General features: G+C 38.2%; 1 protein-coding gene across 1 annotated transcript; it reads right to left on the reverse strand.

The window, feature by feature from the left end:
• Positions 1-544: 544 nt before the first annotated feature.
• On the reverse strand, positions 545-15,656 carry LOC103607708 (G-protein coupled receptor 98-like). The gene is made up of 4 exons (XM_008592182.1): positions 15,639-15,656; positions 14,983-15,174; positions 12,226-12,403; positions 545-993 (listed from the first exon to the last, which is right to left on the reverse strand). Exons 1-4 carry the CDS (start codon positions 15,654-15,656, stop codon positions 875-877), a joined length of 507 nt encoding a protein of 168 aa, XP_008590404.1. The 3' UTR covers positions 545-874.
• Positions 15,657-18,932: the final 3,276 nt, after the last annotated feature.

An 18,932-nucleotide genomic window follows, 5' to 3' on the forward strand; every position in this document is an offset into this window, starting at 1 on the left:
AAAAAAAATAATTTAAATTTTTCTTGAGATGATACTGATTTTCTTGACAATACTTATGTATCCTGAGGAAGGTCAAAAAGTCTTCCTCAGGACAAACTTGTTATGTTCCTAATGATTCTTCTGGAACCACAGTCAATGAAATTATCATGAACACCACAGTGCTTGTTCCAGGATAGACTTTCTCATTTCTCATTCCAAGACAAAGAAAGATTGAAAAATCCAAACAGTGAAATTTTTCTCCAAAACATTCTCTGTACTGTTTGAATGATCTTCTTCTTAGTGATGAAAAATGCTTGATGGAATTATTTTTAACTGGGGACAGAACATTCATTCTGGAAGATGATGATACCTAATTTTATAATGAGCAGAACTATAGACCGTTAATGACAGACTATCAACAGACAATACATTTTACAGTTTTCAGGAATTAGAGCCTTCTAGATGCAGTAAAGTCTTGATCTGGATGACCTACATCAATGCTAGAAGACATAGAATGCTTGATATCAACATTTCTTCATAAATAATGAGCCTGGATGATACCAAATGGATTCTATTGCTTTTATTGATTATTTTCATTGAACAATGTTAGTCATTTAGGATAATTAAAAAACAACTAATATTCTTAGAATATGTACATTCTATTATCTGATTATAAATTGATATTATAAATTGATCCAGCCTTTCATTATGGCAGTGAATTTTCAGGCTGCACAAAAGATAAGTAATTTATATTCCAAATACAACAATCACCTCTGTGTTAATCATACAGTACAATTCACGGATTCCTATTATACGGCTGCACACACTTATAGAGGGTTAGTACAAAAGCCAATGCAAATATGCAAGTACTCTCATTCTAATGGTTAGTGAGGCACTAGAGGTGGGTGTCGGCGATGGGTATTCTCCTGAGTTCTACGATCTGGGAGTCAGTCAAGGTGCCTCCCTCCTGGCTGCCTTGACCAGATTCATTATCACTGACACTGAGACCAGCACCTGAAACAGAAGAAGAATAAATGCAAAACCCCAAACTATTAGTGCAGTGAATTCTTAAGGTCAAGTTACATTAAGCCAAACATGTTTATTTCTATTGTACTAGTAAAAAATGAGCTATATATGTAGAATAGATATTATCAATACATAACAATCATGGAACTACATTTTAAATTTCCTTTGGTAATTTTTAAAAGTAGAAAATAATTTCTAAAGACACAAATTTGGGCTCTCAATCTTTTTTGTGGTTTTCACATAGTGGACAGGTGTAACCTACTACCAGGAGCAGCATTTCTTAGTTGAGGACTTATCAATGTAGAAAATCAGGCATGCTATTAGACTAGCTCAGCAGGGGTGGAGGATTTGCTGTTAGACAACATACAGCCTCCTACATGCACTGAGTCTAGTAGGTCCATTGGTTGAGACTCAGTGTCGTGCAGTGATTTGAGAAGAGAGACAAGCACCTGAGAACACCTTGAGTCAGATCAGGGCCCCAAGACACTGGCTCTGAATGATGCAGATCTGGTCCCAAGATAAAAATAATAACCTTATTATAATTAAGTGCCGAAACAGATCTGCACAGGAATCCCACAAAGCTAGCTGTTGTTAACTACAGACAGCGCCCAGAATTGGTTTTGAGGAAGCTCCACCATTCACTACTTTTTCACATTTCACAATAATTTAGAAAACTTAAAACTATACTAGAGTAACCCTTTGTTCTTTCTTTCTGTAATGTGCAGAGAACATAACCTGTAGTGCTTCTCCCCCAAACTCAGAGAGAGAGAGAGAGAGAGAGAGAGAGAGAGAGAGAGAGAAAGACTGCAGAAGTGGTCACAGGTGTGCTGCATGGATCACCAGAGGTTACAGCTCCCAGCTCCTCCCCCTCTGCTGGCATTAGACTCTGCCAACAAGGAGGAAAGTGAAAAACCAGTTGCTCAGGCAGCTGAAACTTCCCTCTCTGACTGTGATAGAGGAGAGGCCATTCGGCAGAGCTGGCAGCGATGGGAATCTTAACCTATCTGGAGATGGAAGCAGGAGCCCACTCGTAACCAACCTCCTTCTAGCCAAGCCCTCCCTCTTCTGGGTCTCTGTCCTTTGCACCGTCTGTTAAAGGCTGCTGTTGAAACTCCGCTTTCTCCCTTTGCTTCAGTGATACAGAAATTGCCCATCTTGTCCTGATCTGCTGGCTCTCTCCAGAGCTCTTCCTCTTTCCTTGCATCTCCTCCTGCGGTGTCACCGCTGGCCGCCTTGTCTGCAGGCCTGCTTCAGGGCCCACAGGACCTTTCCGACCCTTGCCTGCTCTCTAGTGTTTCACTAGCATTCCCGAGCTCAGGACACAGAGCCGCTGGTCATCCCCTTTTCCGACCATGCTATGGTGCTAGCCCCTCTGCCCGGAGGCTCTTCTCATTCCCCACCTCCTTAATCTGGCTGCCTGCACTCTTCCTGCAGATATCCAGTCAGGTTCACCTCTGCTACCCATGGAAACATGACGATTCTCTTTTAAAACTTCTGATTCTCCCTCTGGATTATGTCCTTCGTACCTCTCTATCTCCTAGCTCAGAGGACAGGGACCAGTACAACGTGAGAGTTCAGTAAATGCTGAATGTATTATTAAACTATGCTCTGTATCCTAATTCTTGAAAATGGCTTTTCTGTTCCTGGGGTCCATTCTGAATTCCACTGCCCTTTTCTTCTCAAGAACAAACATCAGTTCCTTTTGACAGTTGCATCAAGTCTGGAACTATCTGCTGTGGCTTTCAAAATACCCCATAATCTGGCTCTACCCTACCAAATAGATGCATTCCAACGTTGGCCCATTAGAGAGCTTTATCTGAAACTGATCAGGCTTCCTGACTGGTCCTGAATGTACCATGTTGATTCCAGCCTGAGTGTCTTCCTGCCGATCCATCCAGACCCATCTCCACACGTTTTTATAAATACTTCTACCATTCCTTCAAAACAGGGAGCTGGAGGATGTAATAGTTGAAAAGTCCTCATATCTGACAAAATTATTAATCACATCCCCTTTACTCTCTCAAATTGCCCTGGTCTGGATGATAAATTTTGTGGCACCCCAAATATAATATATGTCACGAAGCAAAATGTTTAACAAATACCCATGAACTCTTTCCTCAAGTTAAGAACTATATTATTGCCAATGACAATATATTCTTTGAAATTTAGTAAGTTAAGTTTTAAAATTAACACATTTAACATAAAAATCAGATCTTTACTTTCTCTTGCAAAACTGGAAGACCAGGTGACACTGGGACTACATGGCCCAGGCTCTCCCACCCATGTTTGTCACTGTCTTCAGCCAACCCTCCAGAATCACTTCTGATATTTGCCTGACCGCTGAAGGTAACAATTGAGTCTGCCACCAGGCCTTAAAAAGGACAAAAGCCCATGCTTCCCCTGTCTGACTTGGAAAAACCTCAGTGAACTGGTATGACGGTGGCCATTCTAGAAGGAGAAGGTGACTGAGGCCCCGAGGCTGGTAGCAGCTTGATCCAGGCAAGGAGGAGCATAAGAGCTAAGTAACAGAGTTGCCCAATATGGGATGAGTTAGGGAGAAACAGAGAGGGCCCCACAATTAGCATCAGGAGAGAGTGGGGCTGGATGACTTAACTAGTACCAACTCCCAATGATTTCAGTGTTTGCCTGCTCAAAACCCCACCAGGAACGCCATACTAAAGCATTTGACTACCACGGGACAAAGCACACTAGAAAGACAAGTTTGGTACTGAAAGCATGCTGAGCTTGTTCAGTACCCAGGGCACCAGGAGGGGTAAGCAAGTTCTAGGTCCAGCCTCCCCTTGAGTCACCATATCTATGCCTCTTCCCAATTTCTTTCCAGTTGATAGAAATGCACAATACCCAAATACTAATCCCTCACTGAGTCTCGGAGAGGGCACATATTACACGCAAGGATAACATGACATAACCAGGAGCACAAACCAGGTCTCCCATCTCTCTGTAACTTGTTAAATGGCCCAAGAAGGTACTGTGTAGTAAGTATCCTGATTTTTTGAAAGGCATTTTTGGGCTTAAGTTTTAAGCCAAAACTTAAAGAAAAATCCAGCAACTATAATAACAGTAATTCTTCCCTTTGGTAGATAGAACAGACAATCTCAAAGGAATTACAAGTAATAGTTTACATTCATCTCCAGCATTCCCCTTTCTCAACATTTTAACATGCTTTAGTTAGGAAAAGGGTGATTATTAGTCCTGTTTCACAGATGCAGAGACTGAGTGAACATTAGAGGTCTTCACTGTGTTGCCCATGTCACACAGCAGGGAAGTCACAGAACAGAGATACCCACTGTGCCCTCTGATCCCAAAGGCAGGTGTTTTCTGCTATGGCCTCTTGTGCTGGCAGCTGTAATTGTGCTAATTCCTTGTCCTTTAGGTTTCAAGTGCTCAACTTTGTCTAAAGAATAAATTTTAAACTCCTTGGCACATATTCAAGCTCCCACCACCCCATCCTACTGCCCTCAATAATCATGATGCAATGAATACCCAAGTGTTACAGAATATACTGTGAACATTTAAACTTATTTTTAAGCATTACAATAAATTGAACCCAGCAAATAATTCATTCCATGTACTGAACCTAAAATCTGCCAGACCCTGTGATAAATACTTTACGTAGACAATCTCCAAGCCCCGTGAAAACTTACAAGCCAATTATAATAATCCTTCTTTGATAAGCGAGTCCCTTGCTGAAACCACACAGCTAGTAGACTATGGAACTGGGATTTCAATACAGGGCTCTCTGGCCCTCTGGACTATTCTCAGTTTACACGGCCTTTTACAATGTGACAATGATACATTGATCATACTCCTTCAATCTTTTTCTGAGGAAAAAAAATTCAAAATGTTTCCAAATTCCACGTTTCCACTTTGACTCCCACCTAACTTTGTTTAGTACACTGCGCTTCAGAAATTCTTCAAGTTAAATAAGTCATTGTGGCTGGACGTGATGTCCCTGCACGAGAAATTTATTAGTGAGTTCTTTGAGGAGTTTGAGTATTTGGAGTCTTGATTCTGAATGTTTTCAATTGCATTCAAGGACAAGCCATTTATTTTTTTTCTAACTGAAAAAGAAATCATGTCTAGGTTTCCAATAGGGAAGTGTTTACTGTGACATTTGTACCATTGGCCTGAGGTAAAACCAGGAAGCTACAGGACTGGGGATAGTGGGAATCGGGTTAGTCGCTCTGAGAGAAGACCCCTGTTAAAAAAAGACCTTGTTTCTAAGCCCAGTGTGTTCCAAGCTTAACATTATTTAGAATCTTGGCAGCTTTGGATCAACATAAAAAATACCGTTGCTCAAGATACCTTTTGTTAAGAATATAATGAAAGATCACTCCCTCTCATCCTTCCCTCACCCTTTGTGCAGACTGAGTCTCTGTTCTAATTAGCTCAGTCCCTTCTCCTGTCCTCTAAAATGGAGGCCGTCCCATGGAGACGGTTCCCATTCTCCTAAAGTCTTGGTTGGGGACACTGATGATACATTAGATAGCTCTATTTAAAAAAAACTAATAATAACCAGGATGCCACTAGTCTAGAACTGAGTATCTCATTTGCTTATGGGAAGGCTGATGCACTTCAAAAACAACTAATTGAGGGATATTATGTCCTCTTTTTTTAAAGTGAAATGTGGACTTCTCATAGAAATGCAAGTATTTTCTTTAAAATGTCAATAGTGTTTTCTTCTTAAATGACTCAATATGGTGAAAATTCAGATGGGAAAAGAAGTCCATGACTGGTTTGGGGGCCAAATCAAACTATTGTAATATACTTGCCTCTACTGTTATTTTGAAATAGGCAAAAAAGTGTGCACTAACACACTGGCCTCAAAAACACTGTCTTGCTCACTTTAGAATTCAGTTGTAGCTGTTAAACATGAACTTGGAGCCTGCTGACACATTTGTATGTGCTTATAAAGAAGTGATGGTGTTTTTCAATTTGAAAACTGGCTACCTAAGCTTTCCCTCTTAATAGTCTAGTCTTTTCCACAGTTGATTTTAATGTAATTAAAAGGAGAATTTCTTAGCTAAGAGTGGCAGGCCTCCCGCTTGCCCTTTAGTGCAACAGCAATTCTGACATTAAATCCTCTCTGTTGCACCCAGTGAAGGCATTCTACCTACTGAATTAATATAAGTATTTTAATATGTGCTTGAATATCTCAACATTACTCCTGATTGAAAGATGATGAGATTCCTCCAAAAGAGATTAAAAGGACACAGGAAATGGTATCAATGGCTACTGGAAGGCTACCTTTCAGTCCCCCTTCCTGAAACCTATCCACCCACCATTCCATCCATCCTATACGGAGCATCAACTGAGATACCCCGCACTCTTGCAGATCCAGGGTCACTGAGATGGATCCTATCTTGTGGAACATAAGCTTTGGTCCAGGACTAGGCCTGGCTCTTACTTCAGCATGTTCACCTAGGCACCCTTTCTGCTTCTAAGTGGAATTTAGATGGATCATGCTTTTTACCTGTGTGAATTACCTGCTTACTTGTGACTTATTGACTGTCTTGGCTGTTGGATACTCTGACACATATTTTAGTGTAGGCATTAGGGCCAGGGAAGCACATAGGACAGATCTGATGAACAGGTGGTACAATTCAAGAAAGACAAATAAGTCTCTTCCCATATGATCCTACCACAGTGCCTGAAGACCCACAAAAAAAGATGCATTTTTTTCACCTTGAAGGTTTTGGTTCTTAAGCATTTTCTACTAAAATATAAAAACCACAGAAAAAGCTTTTACCTCTCACCTTTGTTTATAGAATACTTTATTATGAATGACCCTAAAGCTAAGAAAGGAGGTTAAAAAAATGGCTGTCAAATGCCAAAGGCCCTTTTTTGCCTTAAATATCTAGTGTTCTCTAAGGTCAGCTACAGATCTAAGGAAAGCTGGGAGGCCTGCCAGAAAGCCTAGAATACAGGGTGAAATCTGTGGTTAACTGTTATATACAATCTCAAGCAGAAAATTCTCAAGTATACTGTAGAAACTGTTGCTAGAGAATAAGAAAATCTTCACAATGTGAGATTTTTGAGGTACCAGGGAACATGGCTATCCCAGTTATTTTAGATGAGAAGATGTGGCTATGTGATTTGGCTAAAGTCACTAAAGTAAATCTGGGAGGTGGCTGCCCCATCGCATAATCTACTGCTACACGTTGTTCTAGGTCCATGCTTCTGGAGTATGTAAAGCACCTGAAACAGAAGGATTCACATTGGGATTCCTTTAACTTGTGGTACATGAGGGCTTTTCAAGGAGTGCAAGGTAGTATGGGAAGGATAGCTTTAAGGGAATACATTTCCAGACCTGTAACTTCCATATGTTCTGATAAGATTCTTTTTTTATTTTTGATAATCATTTATCAAAACATTTCATGTTTTTGTTATTAATGTTGATTTGTTGAACTGTAGACTAATAATAATTGTAATGATAATTTAGTATAAAAGAAATTTCAGATACTTTAGAATCTGGTGGTCACAGAAAAAATTTAAGTTTCAGTTTATATACATGTTTTGGTGGAGGAGAGTATGAGTGGGTAAAGATTAAATGAATTTCAAACATAAAATATATTATGGTAGCATAAAATTCTATACAGGAAGGAGAATGGAAATATAAGTTCAAGGAGAAGGAGAATGATATAAAATTTTCAACTGTAAAAGAAAGTCCTGTTCATACATTTTTAAAATGAATAACAGTGGGTATCAAAATGCTAAGGTATTGAGACACCTTTGGATTAGTTTGAAAGAATAATGTAAAATTTTAATTTTAAAACATCAACACATAGTAGAAATTACATTATTTGATACTATTTAAACTTATAACGAAAAACTTTAGATGTTTATTTAAATACATGTAAAGGGCTACATAGCATTTAAAAAATGTTTTGGGGGATCATATGCAAATGAGAAAGACTTGGAAGACCCACTGTTCTCAATACTTGACTTGGAACGGTCCATATTGAAGGTGGCCCTGAAATAGATCAAAGTTTGAAAACTCAAATGTCACAGAGGCCAAGAAGGTTAGCATAAGCCAGTGACATGGGTCTAGAGGGCACTGGACAAACTGAAGAGCTCATATGCAAAGTGGCAGGATTTACTCAGCTCCAATCAAACAGGGCTAGATTTCAAGCACTCTGTTACTAAATTTTTCCAGAAATTCTGGATTTTCATGGGATATCTCTTAATTTTTAATGTTGGCTACATGGGTCAAATAAAACACCTTGTTGATGAATCTGACCATGGGATGAATCTGACCCACGGGTCAATTCTAAATTCTGTTGTAGACGGAATGGCATGTGGACTGCTCTTTTATTTGACTATATTCTAGAATGGAAAGTGTCCAAGGAGTGGTGCTTGATTATTATAGTATCTTTTCTAAAAATATAGGGAACTAATGTTAGAGATTGTTATTTTAGTCTTTTAAAATATTTATTTCCTAATGAGTTTAGGAAACCCTAAGGAATGCTAAACTAAATCTATAAGCAAGCAAGTCATTCCATACATTCCTGAGCCAAATGCATTTATACTTGTTATATATATATCAGAGAGATCTAATTTAATTATGCCTCAAGAATTCATTTTATGTTCCCTGATGATACTGTAGTACTGGGGACATAATCTGCCCCAAGAACTATTTATAATCTGAAAGCCCCTTCTCAGTCCCAACTCTAACAAAACTTTCATGCAGCTGATCATTCCTTCCTTTCTGAACTCCCTTCCCTCTTTACTTTTCTTTCTGACCTTACTACTTTTTCTCTGTGGGACCCTCTTCTACTCACTCTTTAAATGTAGGTATTGTCTAGGATGTTCTTCTTGTTTCCCTTCCCCACCTTCCGCTCCCTCCCCTCCCTTCCCTTCCTCATCTGTTTTCCTTTCTTCTCTTCTGTCTTCTTCCACTCTCCTAGATCAAATTTATTTTTCCCCATAGCTTCAAATATAATCTCTGCACTGATAAATTCCAAATCATTACCCACCACCCTGGTTCCTCCCCTAAAATCTCAACCTTAGTATTTAGGAGTCACCAGGCCTAATGTTCAAATCTGAACTCATCAGTTTCCCCTGCAAACAAACGAATGCTCCATCTGCTACTCCTTCAGTCACCCAGGTGAGGAGCGTGAGCTTTCACCTCTGCTCTCTCAGTGCTTCCTCAGTATTCCTCTTGTGCTCGTCTTCTCATTTTTATTTTCACAAGTAAGTCTCATTGCTTTGGACCCTTGAATAACCTCCCAGCCATCCTGATACTGTTTCTAAATTTATCTTTCATACTTCCATAAAACTTAGTTTGCCAAGAATTCATTTATTTTGCTTCAAAAACCAACGGGAACATGTCTTTACTCTCCTCAAAATCCTCCATGGCTCAATATGTTTTATAAAAATCCCACTCCTTATCATGGTATTTGAACACCATTTTAACATTATGCAGGGGCTGGCCAGTTAGTTCAGTTCGTAAGAACGTGGCCCTGTAACACCAAGGTCAAGGATTCGGTTCCCTGTACTGGCCAGCTGCCCCCCCAAAATATCAAACATTATGCAAAGTATCAGCGCTATTGTTCCAATATGGTTTGTCTCCACCAAAACTCATGTTGAGGCTTGGTCCCCAATGTGGCAGTGTTGGGAGGTGGAACCTTTAAGAGGTGGTGCCTACTGAGAGGTGTTTGAGACTCCACCCTCCTTGGCAGTGTAGTGAGTGAATTCTCGCTCTTGCAAGACTGGATTAGGTCTCACAGGAATGGATCAGTTTCCATGTGAGTGCGTTGTTATAATGTGAGGGTCCCCTTTACCCCTTTACACATATCTGCTTTCCCTTTGACCTTCTGCCATGTTATGACACAAAACAAAAGCCCTCACCAGAAGCTGAGCAGGCACCATGCTTCTCGGACTTACCTACCTCTAGAATGGTGAGCCTAAATACACCTCTTTTTCTTTATAAAGTATCCAGTCTCATAACAACTATACTTCCATGAAGTTGTTACAACAAGCAAACGGAAAGGACATTCTTGGGGGGGAGGGGAGAGAGGGAGGAGGGAGGGAGGTGTCGGTGACGGGCCATAATAATCATATACAGTGTTTATTGACAAAATAAAAAAAAAATAAATAAAGTATCCAGTCTCATAACAACTATACTTCCATGAAGTTGTTACAACAAGCAAGCGGAAAGGACATGCGGGGGGGGGAGGGGAGAGAGGGAGGAGGGAGGGAGGTGTCGGTGACGGGCCATAATAATCATATACAGTGTATATTGACAAAATAAAAAAAAAATAAATAAAGTATCCAGTCTCAGGTATTCTCTCATAGCAACACAAAATGGACTAACACAATCAGTAAATATTCTGCTTCTCCAGAATTAATCTATCAGTAAATGTGTTCTGGAAACACCAGAGTAAATTCAGTAAAGTTGGTTTCTTTACTCTAGGACTTTTTACAGCTGCTAAAATGCTAATGTGATTTGTGAATCTCTGCAGTTTCCCAAATATACTTGGTCAGGGGATCCTTCCATTGAGGAATCACTATGAAAAAATCAAAGAGTGTGTTTGCTGAAACTTAGAACTCAGTAGATTATTGACAATGGAGTTATACTACCTGTCTGGCTTTTCTCCTACTGTTCAGATTTCATCTTCTGTCTGCCCCAGCCACATTGCTGTTCTGGTTCTTCCCAAAGAAGCCACATACCATTAAGCCTCTGGGCTTTGGCTAATTCTGTTCTCTCAGTCTGTAATGCCCTTTCCTCCATTCTTTACCTATTTAAAACCTATACATTCTTCAAGAATCAACCAAGAGGATTTTCCCCCTTGATTTCCTCAATAATCAATAATTCTCTCCATTATTTATTTTATTCTTCCTTATGTCATGTTTGTGTAAATGTCTATTCCTCCCAGCAAATTCTGTTTCATTTTTTTCATTTATCCATTCATTCATTATCAAGTGATATTTACAAAATGTTTATCAAGTACCAAGCACTATTCTGCATATAGGACTGAGTTCTTATTCATTTCAGCAGGATTTGCCATTCCTAACAAAGTAGTCAAAAGGAGTATGGAATACTGGTTGAGAGAAGAGACTCAGGAGCAGGTGGCCTTAATTTGCTCTGTGGCACTACCATTTCTTAACTGTGTGAACTTGGGCAAATTGTAAAATAAGAAATATGAAAATATGATGTTATTCCTAGGAATTCTGGAGTAATCTTTAAGATATAATGCACAATTTTTACTTTATAATGATAGAGAAAAACATTTTAGCAAGGCAATATACTTTATAGCCAGACAATCAAACTGTAATATAGTTAAAATTCACTTTTCAATAAATTCATCTGAGCATGGACATAACTTGCCTGTTTGGATATCTAGAAATTAAAAGTTCACTAGAATTTTTATAATAGTGACAGTTCAACATTTTTCTGAGGGAAAAATAATTTAAACTGACTATTTGGTTTGAAAACAACTAGTATTATTTCACAACTATCTTTTAATGACCAAAATAGCATTTCTGACAAGTTAAATATCTACTATATCTATCCTATCAATGTAGGTATTATTAAGAAACTAGAAAAAATGATATCCATTAACTATATCCCCTGGGAACATGTGATCTTCAATCAGGTGGTTTCACGGTCTTTTATGTGCCTTAGCATATTTCCAACATCATATGCTGCTGAACTGGGGCCTTTAGGACTATATTCGTCCCATTCTGTAAGGACGATCCATTGGTCATAGGTTAAGTGGGATTGAAGAGTCAATGAATGTGTATGTGATGTATGTGACAGCACTTTAAAGACAATAGAATTATACAATACTCATTACCATTGCCTTTGAAAGTTTCTGCTTCAAAAAATACTCCATAAGAAGGTCTCTTTGGCAGGTCAAAGGCAAAACTCCCTCAGTGAGATCCCTACTGACTCTCTTAAACTGAACTTGTCTCAATAGTATCTTGATGTTCTAGCAAGATTCCAGGCCAGGAATATTTACATTTAGCTGAAGTATGCTTTTTTCCTAAAAGCAAATTGTAAATTATTTTTAGGTTGTGTTATATTTGGTGCCAAGGACAAAATATCCTAGAGTTTGACTGGGATTAGGAATGGGGTCATGAGAATCAGCATGTGCTAAGGATGACTTATACCTTTTCAATTTCATGGGAGGAAGATATTAATTGTATCATAGCAAGAATGCCTACTTCTAATGTAGTTTTCGGGTCCATACATACCAGTTTTTAATGCAAATATCAAATCATCAAACTCCTGGGACTCCTCATCAGCTATCAGCGACCCCTGGCCATATCCTCCAGAAGAAGGGAACGTGGCGCCATTTTGTAGACTTTGCTTTAGATCAGGGCTGGCCTGACTGGCTTGTTGGAAGGATGCTCTCTCCCAATCAGGTGGCACCTTTTGGGGTTGGGGTAAAGGGAAAAGGGAACCATAATGTAAGTTCATACACATTTACTTTGAAACCCCTATGAACAATTTATATCCGTGTCTCATTAACAAAGACTTTGTGAAAGAGTGGTTGAATTGTTTTTAAACTAACACCTTTAATTTTATCTCTGTTCCTTAGAAAATGATGTCTCTCCCTGAGCCAATCTAATATGGTGATTCTAAACCATTTCTCTATTAGAATTACTTGTAGATTTCTCTGCTGTCATGTATGGGGAAAGAAAACTTTTTAACCCACTAAATAAATTTTATTTTTTTGTAAGATATATGCAAAGAAAGCTCTTAAAAAATATAAGAACTGGAGAAGAACGCTCCTAATCCTTAATCTAAAATACCATTAGCATTTTAAATACAGTAAGTCTCTATAAGAACATACTGAACTGGAAAAAAAAAGTTTTTTCATGGTATTCTAAATCCCTCCCTGTTTTTGGTTAAATGATTAAATAAAAAGATAGCTCTATCCTGAAATGATTAAATGTATTCACTTCCCTCTAGGTTACTGGAAAACAAACCCTTAAGCATTCCTTTCCTATGCTTTTCCTTCTCTGCATGGCTTTGCAGAATGTCTCAGACAGTCCCTCATTGGCAGCTGGATGAAGGCCAATTCTAAGCCTCTGAGGAAAGCAGAGCACACAAGGCTACACCATTGTGCAACACCCCAAATGAATACTCGAGCAGTGCTCAGGACCAGGAATTGGACAGTCACAGCTATTGCCTACCAATATAAGGTTTTCTGAGAGACTGCAGGGACAGTTCATACTGAGAAAAATGATCTGAAGGCTTTTGAAATAAACTTGAGAGGATAAAATGAAATCTTAAAAAAATTTCACTGAATAGTTGAACATCTATACCAGCACTGTTTAATAGAACTTTCTGCAACGATACAAATGTTTTATATCTGCATTCTCCAATGGGGCAACTACCCAACACAAGTGGCTGTTGAGCACTTAAAATGTGGCCAGCCAGGGTGAATAGTAAACTGAATCTTTAATGTTATTTAATTTTAGTTAGTTTAAATTTAAATAACCACACATGGCTAATGGCTGTTGAACTGGACAGTTCAGATCTAGACAAATGGTAGATTAGGTAACCATTCAAAAAGACAAAAAACATTTTTTTAAGATTAATTTCTGAATTGTTGAACCTAAAAATATCCTGTTTCTATTGGTACTGTGATAAAATAATTCAGTTTTAAGAACTTTTGGGTTATAGAAATGGTACTAAGTTTCCAAACATTTAAGATGTATGAAAGACATCCTAATTTTTAGATATTACACTTGAACTTATTCACCTTATAACTGAAATTTTGTACCTTTTGACCAAAATTCCTTCCATTTCTCTCACCCTCGTCCCTGGCAACTGCCTTTCTATTCTATTTCTGCTACTACTTAATAATTCTGTATGTTAAATTTTCTTTGTTCAAACTAAAAGGTAGATAGTACTTGATTTGTGATTATTTACCTTAATTTTAACCTGACATGAAAAAAATTTTTTCTGTACTGCCATGGAGGGCAAAAAATATTTCTGTGAAGGTAGACTATCTATCTACCCATCCATAGATCTATTTACCTCTCTATCTAGAAACTGTTTGCTTTTCAGACAGACATATCTTGATTTCCTGCCATTTTTCAGGATGTAAACACAAATACTATTCCCCTTGGTTCCTTAATACAGAGAGGGCAACACAAGCTACGTAAGCAGTGGTAGCCAAGCATATCTCAGGCACTACAGAAATGGTCAGGGGCCTGCATTACCATCTCTTCCTGGCCAAATGCACTCAGGTATGTTTTAAAATCTCAGCAGTGGCCCCAGTGTTATGGGCAGCATTACTGACAGGTTGGTAGCAATATGATTCAGACACAGGAAATCAAAATGATGTAGACAGAATACAGAGAACAGTGGGAGGTAGATTTTACAGAGGAAATCCTGGCTAGATTTTCCAGTAGTGCCACAGAAGCACTCTTCTGAGCCTTTGTTCTAAAATATTTTCTAGTATTTAAATCGAAAAGAGTTTTGCTTATTTTGTTTTCACTGTGTTGGGATTGAAGTAGTGAGTTGGGATGGATAAGGAAGAGAGCTGTGAAAGCATTTTTAGGAGGAATAGTATTTTAAAAACCATTTCTTAGGCAGACTCAGTCACTGTCATGTCAAATTAGGAAGATTTTGAAGAAAGAGATGTCAAATTATGCTCTGATTTCCCAATACAAACTACTGGTCAGTGTAGCTCACAGGGCAGGGAAGAAAAAGAATTAGATGTTGTATCACGGGTGTGATACAACAATAAGGAAATCAAGTACCTAAAATTGGAAGATGTCAGTAGGTAAAGGATTTAAAAGTCACCTAGCATCATTTATCTTGTATTCTTTATGAAATGGAAAGACTGCCAATGAGAGAGACAAAGAGAGTAAAAGAGAGAAGGAGAGACAGAGACAGAGAAAGAGAAGGAGAAAGACAGAGACAGAGACAATAAGAGAGACACAGAGACAGACAGATGGAGAGAGACAGAGAGAGAGAAAGGGCAGGGCAGGCACCTCCTCCATAGCACTGATCAGATTCTGGGTGGACTTGCTGATTTCCCCTCCGGCAGCAGGCATTCCGCTCCCGGGTGTGAAGAAGGCTGTGCTGGGTCCTGGATGCCCATTCATTTCCACTGTATAGCTGGCCTTCATAGGGCAACACATTTGGTTATGTAAAATGAAATAAACCACAAAAACATAAAGTCCCTGCAAAAGAAAAGAACACCAGCATGTCAAAGGAAGCCCTGCTACATAGCTGACAAATAAACAGGGTTGTAAGCATAGCTGATTTTCTACAGCTCTTTTCCACCAAAGCTGAGAATTACAGAACATGTTAGGAGTCTAGCAAAGACCACTATAAATTTCGAATGTCATAAAAAAAAATTAATTAATTTCATTTAGGAAAGCTGACGTCTCACTAACAAACCATTTTTTTCCTCTGTTAAAACGTAAGTAACTCTTGGGGATTGGCCAGTTACTTACCTGGGGAGAGCATAGTGCTGGTAACACCAAGGTCACGGGTTCTGATCCCCGTACAAACCAGCCAGAAAAACAAAACAAAACAAAACAAAACAAAACACACAAAACAAACAAACAAACAAACCCATAAGTAACTCTGAAATCTACCCCTCCTAATACTCGTATATGAAAACAGAATTGCAGAAGTATACCTGATTAGTTGTGTACATGTTGGTTTTTTCCTGTTTTTTTCTACCTATCTCATTATTATTAATTTTTCTTAGCAAAATGGTTGAAGTCGGGAGGTGATGCCCCATTCAGATTGTAGATTTCTGGAAGAGCAGCATTAACCAGCCTCCTGATTTTATTTATATATCTCACCTACTTATCCCACTTGGAAATAAAATCACTGAGTAGGGATTCAGAGGAGTGTTGTGGATAACATTCAGCATGCCTTGCTTCTCAGTAAATGTTACATAAGAACAATAAAACCATCTGTGCATTTGTAAAGAGTTGCTGGCCCTTTAAGTTCTTTTGCAATCTAGTCAAACTCTCAATAAATGCTCTGCTTCTGTCACAGACAGCAACTCAAATTTTGTATTTGTGTTCCGACATTGCCTATACTGGCTCTCCTTCACGATTTCTACAAGGGATCTACTATATACTTCACATGGTGTTTCTATAAAGCTTGGTAATTTTGACCTTTACACTCAACCAATAAATATGCTAAAATGTGCCTTTTATATCTGTTCACTCTGGTTCACATCTGTTTAAGTCATGGAAGTAAATAAGAATCTCCTTAATTACTAAAATTCTTAAATTAATCCACAAAAATAAAAGCAAGACACTCAGCTTAATAAAGAAGAAAAAAAACTCTTCAATATTTTTCAGAAAACACAAATATCTTCATTTTATAAAATATGCATTCTTCTATGATTCTTAACATTTCTTAGAGTATAGAAGCAATAATAAACTTGTGGGCATGAAACTTACATCTGCTGGTATAACAGTACAAAGTGTATCAGAAAATACCCAGGGCCTAAACAATTACAAACTACTTCTATATAAAATGAAATTAGAGGACAGTTGGCAAGGTATGTATGCTAGTATTTTATCTCTGCTGCCACTTTTGAAATACTGTTGTAATTAGGCTTTTCTTCTCTTTCTACTGGAATGATCCCTTCTTGGGTTGGCATCTAGTCTATATAATCAAAAAATGTTTTAAAATCAGTGGTTTATCTGCTAGAAATATTCTTAAATGTAATTGCTGTAGCCATGATACAAAAGTAAACAGAAACATTTATTTCCCTTTGAATTAGTATTTTTTTTTGGAAACAACATTAATATTATAAATTATGTACGGCAAGTGAATTAGTTTCATGTGCAAATGATATTGTGGACATTAGCAGAAACAAATCTTCCTGAAAACACTCATACACATCCAAAAGTTTTCTTGTACAACAGACTTTTCACATGGATATGACCTAATTACATTGGCCACGGCAATAGACAAAACAGGAAAAAAATTAAACTGTCAGACTTAAAAATTGTCCAAATGTCCCTGATTTATTTCAGGATTTCTCTAAGTGTTGTAAAGTGATAGGGTAAAAGCTAGATCAGGAAATAAAACCCATGCTTTAAAATCCATCTCTAAGGACCCATTTGTTATAACAGGACATTCTCTCTCTTGTTTGTTTTTATATATAGCCTTTTGTGCTTCAGGAAAGAAACTGCCTGCTGAAAATAACTTGCATGTGAAAACTGCATGTTTTTTGTTTTTTCTTAAAAGCATAGAAATATACAGTAGATATTTTGAACCTTTTAAATGTGCCCCAGGAAACATACTGTTAAAATGAAAAGAAAAAAATGTTTAAATGCAGATTGTATGACATTTGCCTGTGTCCAGCCCAGGCTGGGCAAATATAGAAAAGGGACCTGCATTATCCACAGTACTCAGCTGTGGAGGTTTCTGACCTCAGAGTAAAAACAAGTCCCCATTCCAAATACTGCATGTTAAATCTCCGGCTCTTTTTGCATGCCGGTCTGAAAGAAATTGTGAGAGAATCTAGAATGTCAATTACTCATTCTACTATTGCTGATCACCTATTAAGTTCATTGCCAGGCACTGAGATGCAAAGATAACATATTTGGTTTCTATTCTCAAGTTGCTCACAAATACAATATCCTACAAAATAGCAGGATACCTGTTTTAGTAAAAGGCGAAAGATTTATACGATCTGAAGAGAAACCAGAGTATGCAGGTTACCTGTTTTAGAAGCAGTACATACATATAATCCATCTGTTCTTCCTATTCTTTACCTAGTGAAAGCTTACAGGCAAGGCAATTCTCTCTGTGCATTGCTGTTTGATTATTTCATTGGATCTCCTACTATAATTATAAAAAATGCTTTCAAAAATCTTTAGTTCTGCTGGCCAGCCCTCTCTATCCCCCCAAAAATGTCTTTAGTTAGATTATACCTGGATTGACCATACCCACTATGGCCAATACTGTATTTCTTTTGATTCAGGAATTTTAAATTATTAGCATTCAGTGGTACACAAATGAAATAATAGTCGAAAACATTAACAAATGCTCTTAACATTGTCAAGGAGTAAAATAAGTACAGGAGATTATGGCTGCTTATCCCAATAATTTCTTTCAGTTCTATATGACATGGGAAAGAATCAATATTACCATTTCATAAATTTAACCAAGAAGTGGTGGCAGGGGAGAGAGAAGTGGTTAAAACAGGAAGATGATTAAGCTGGGTTTTAATCTGAGATCTTTTTACAGGTTCTTCAAGGCTTAACAGCTCCTATCTAGTTGAGGGACACCTGCAGGTTTCAGATAAATTCTCCAAATCGATGTGAACCCCATTTGAGACTTCACTTCCTTCAGAGACAACAAATTATAAGGGACTCAGAGGAATAAAATCTCCATTAAAAGGAGGCTTTCTTCAGCTCAAAAATTACAAATTTGGGATTAAAAAAAAAGGATAACTTCCATTAAACTGTAACCTCCTAGAAAGTAAGAGACCATGCCTAGTTTGTGCTTGTATTTTTTGTTTATAGAATGGTTCCTGGCATGCAGGGGGAGCTTAAGTAATATCTGTTAAATAAGAGACTGGTTTTTAAATTTCATCAGTGGGAGAGATAGGAAGGGGTAGGGGAAGACTTGGGTCTGAGGCACGTGCTAGTTTTAGTCTTCTAATTCTCTCACAACTATAACTAGGTAAGTAGGTAGTTGCTCAATAAAACTTGCTTCAGCTTAGTCTATTTCCCATGTCACATGTGCCTGGACTCTTTTCCTTGGAGAATGAAGCATCCACTCCTGGCTGGATCTCTGCTCTTCTGGCTGGTGTCTCTCTGGTGATGGGGTTGCTTTGTGCTGGGCCCTCAGGTGACTTCCTGGCTGTCTCTGGCTTCCTGCTGGAACTGGGTTTGCATACTGCTGCTGCTCCTTTTTGTGGCTACTTCTCCTTAAAGGGCTTTCTGCTTTTGCTCTC

The sequence above is a fragment of the Galeopterus variegatus genome, unplaced genomic scaffold, assembly GCF_000696425.1.
Source record: "Galeopterus variegatus unplaced genomic scaffold, G_variegatus-3.0.2 Scaffold7640, whole genome shotgun sequence".
Lineage (NCBI taxonomy): Eukaryota > Metazoa > Chordata > Mammalia > Dermoptera > Cynocephalidae > Galeopterus > Galeopterus variegatus.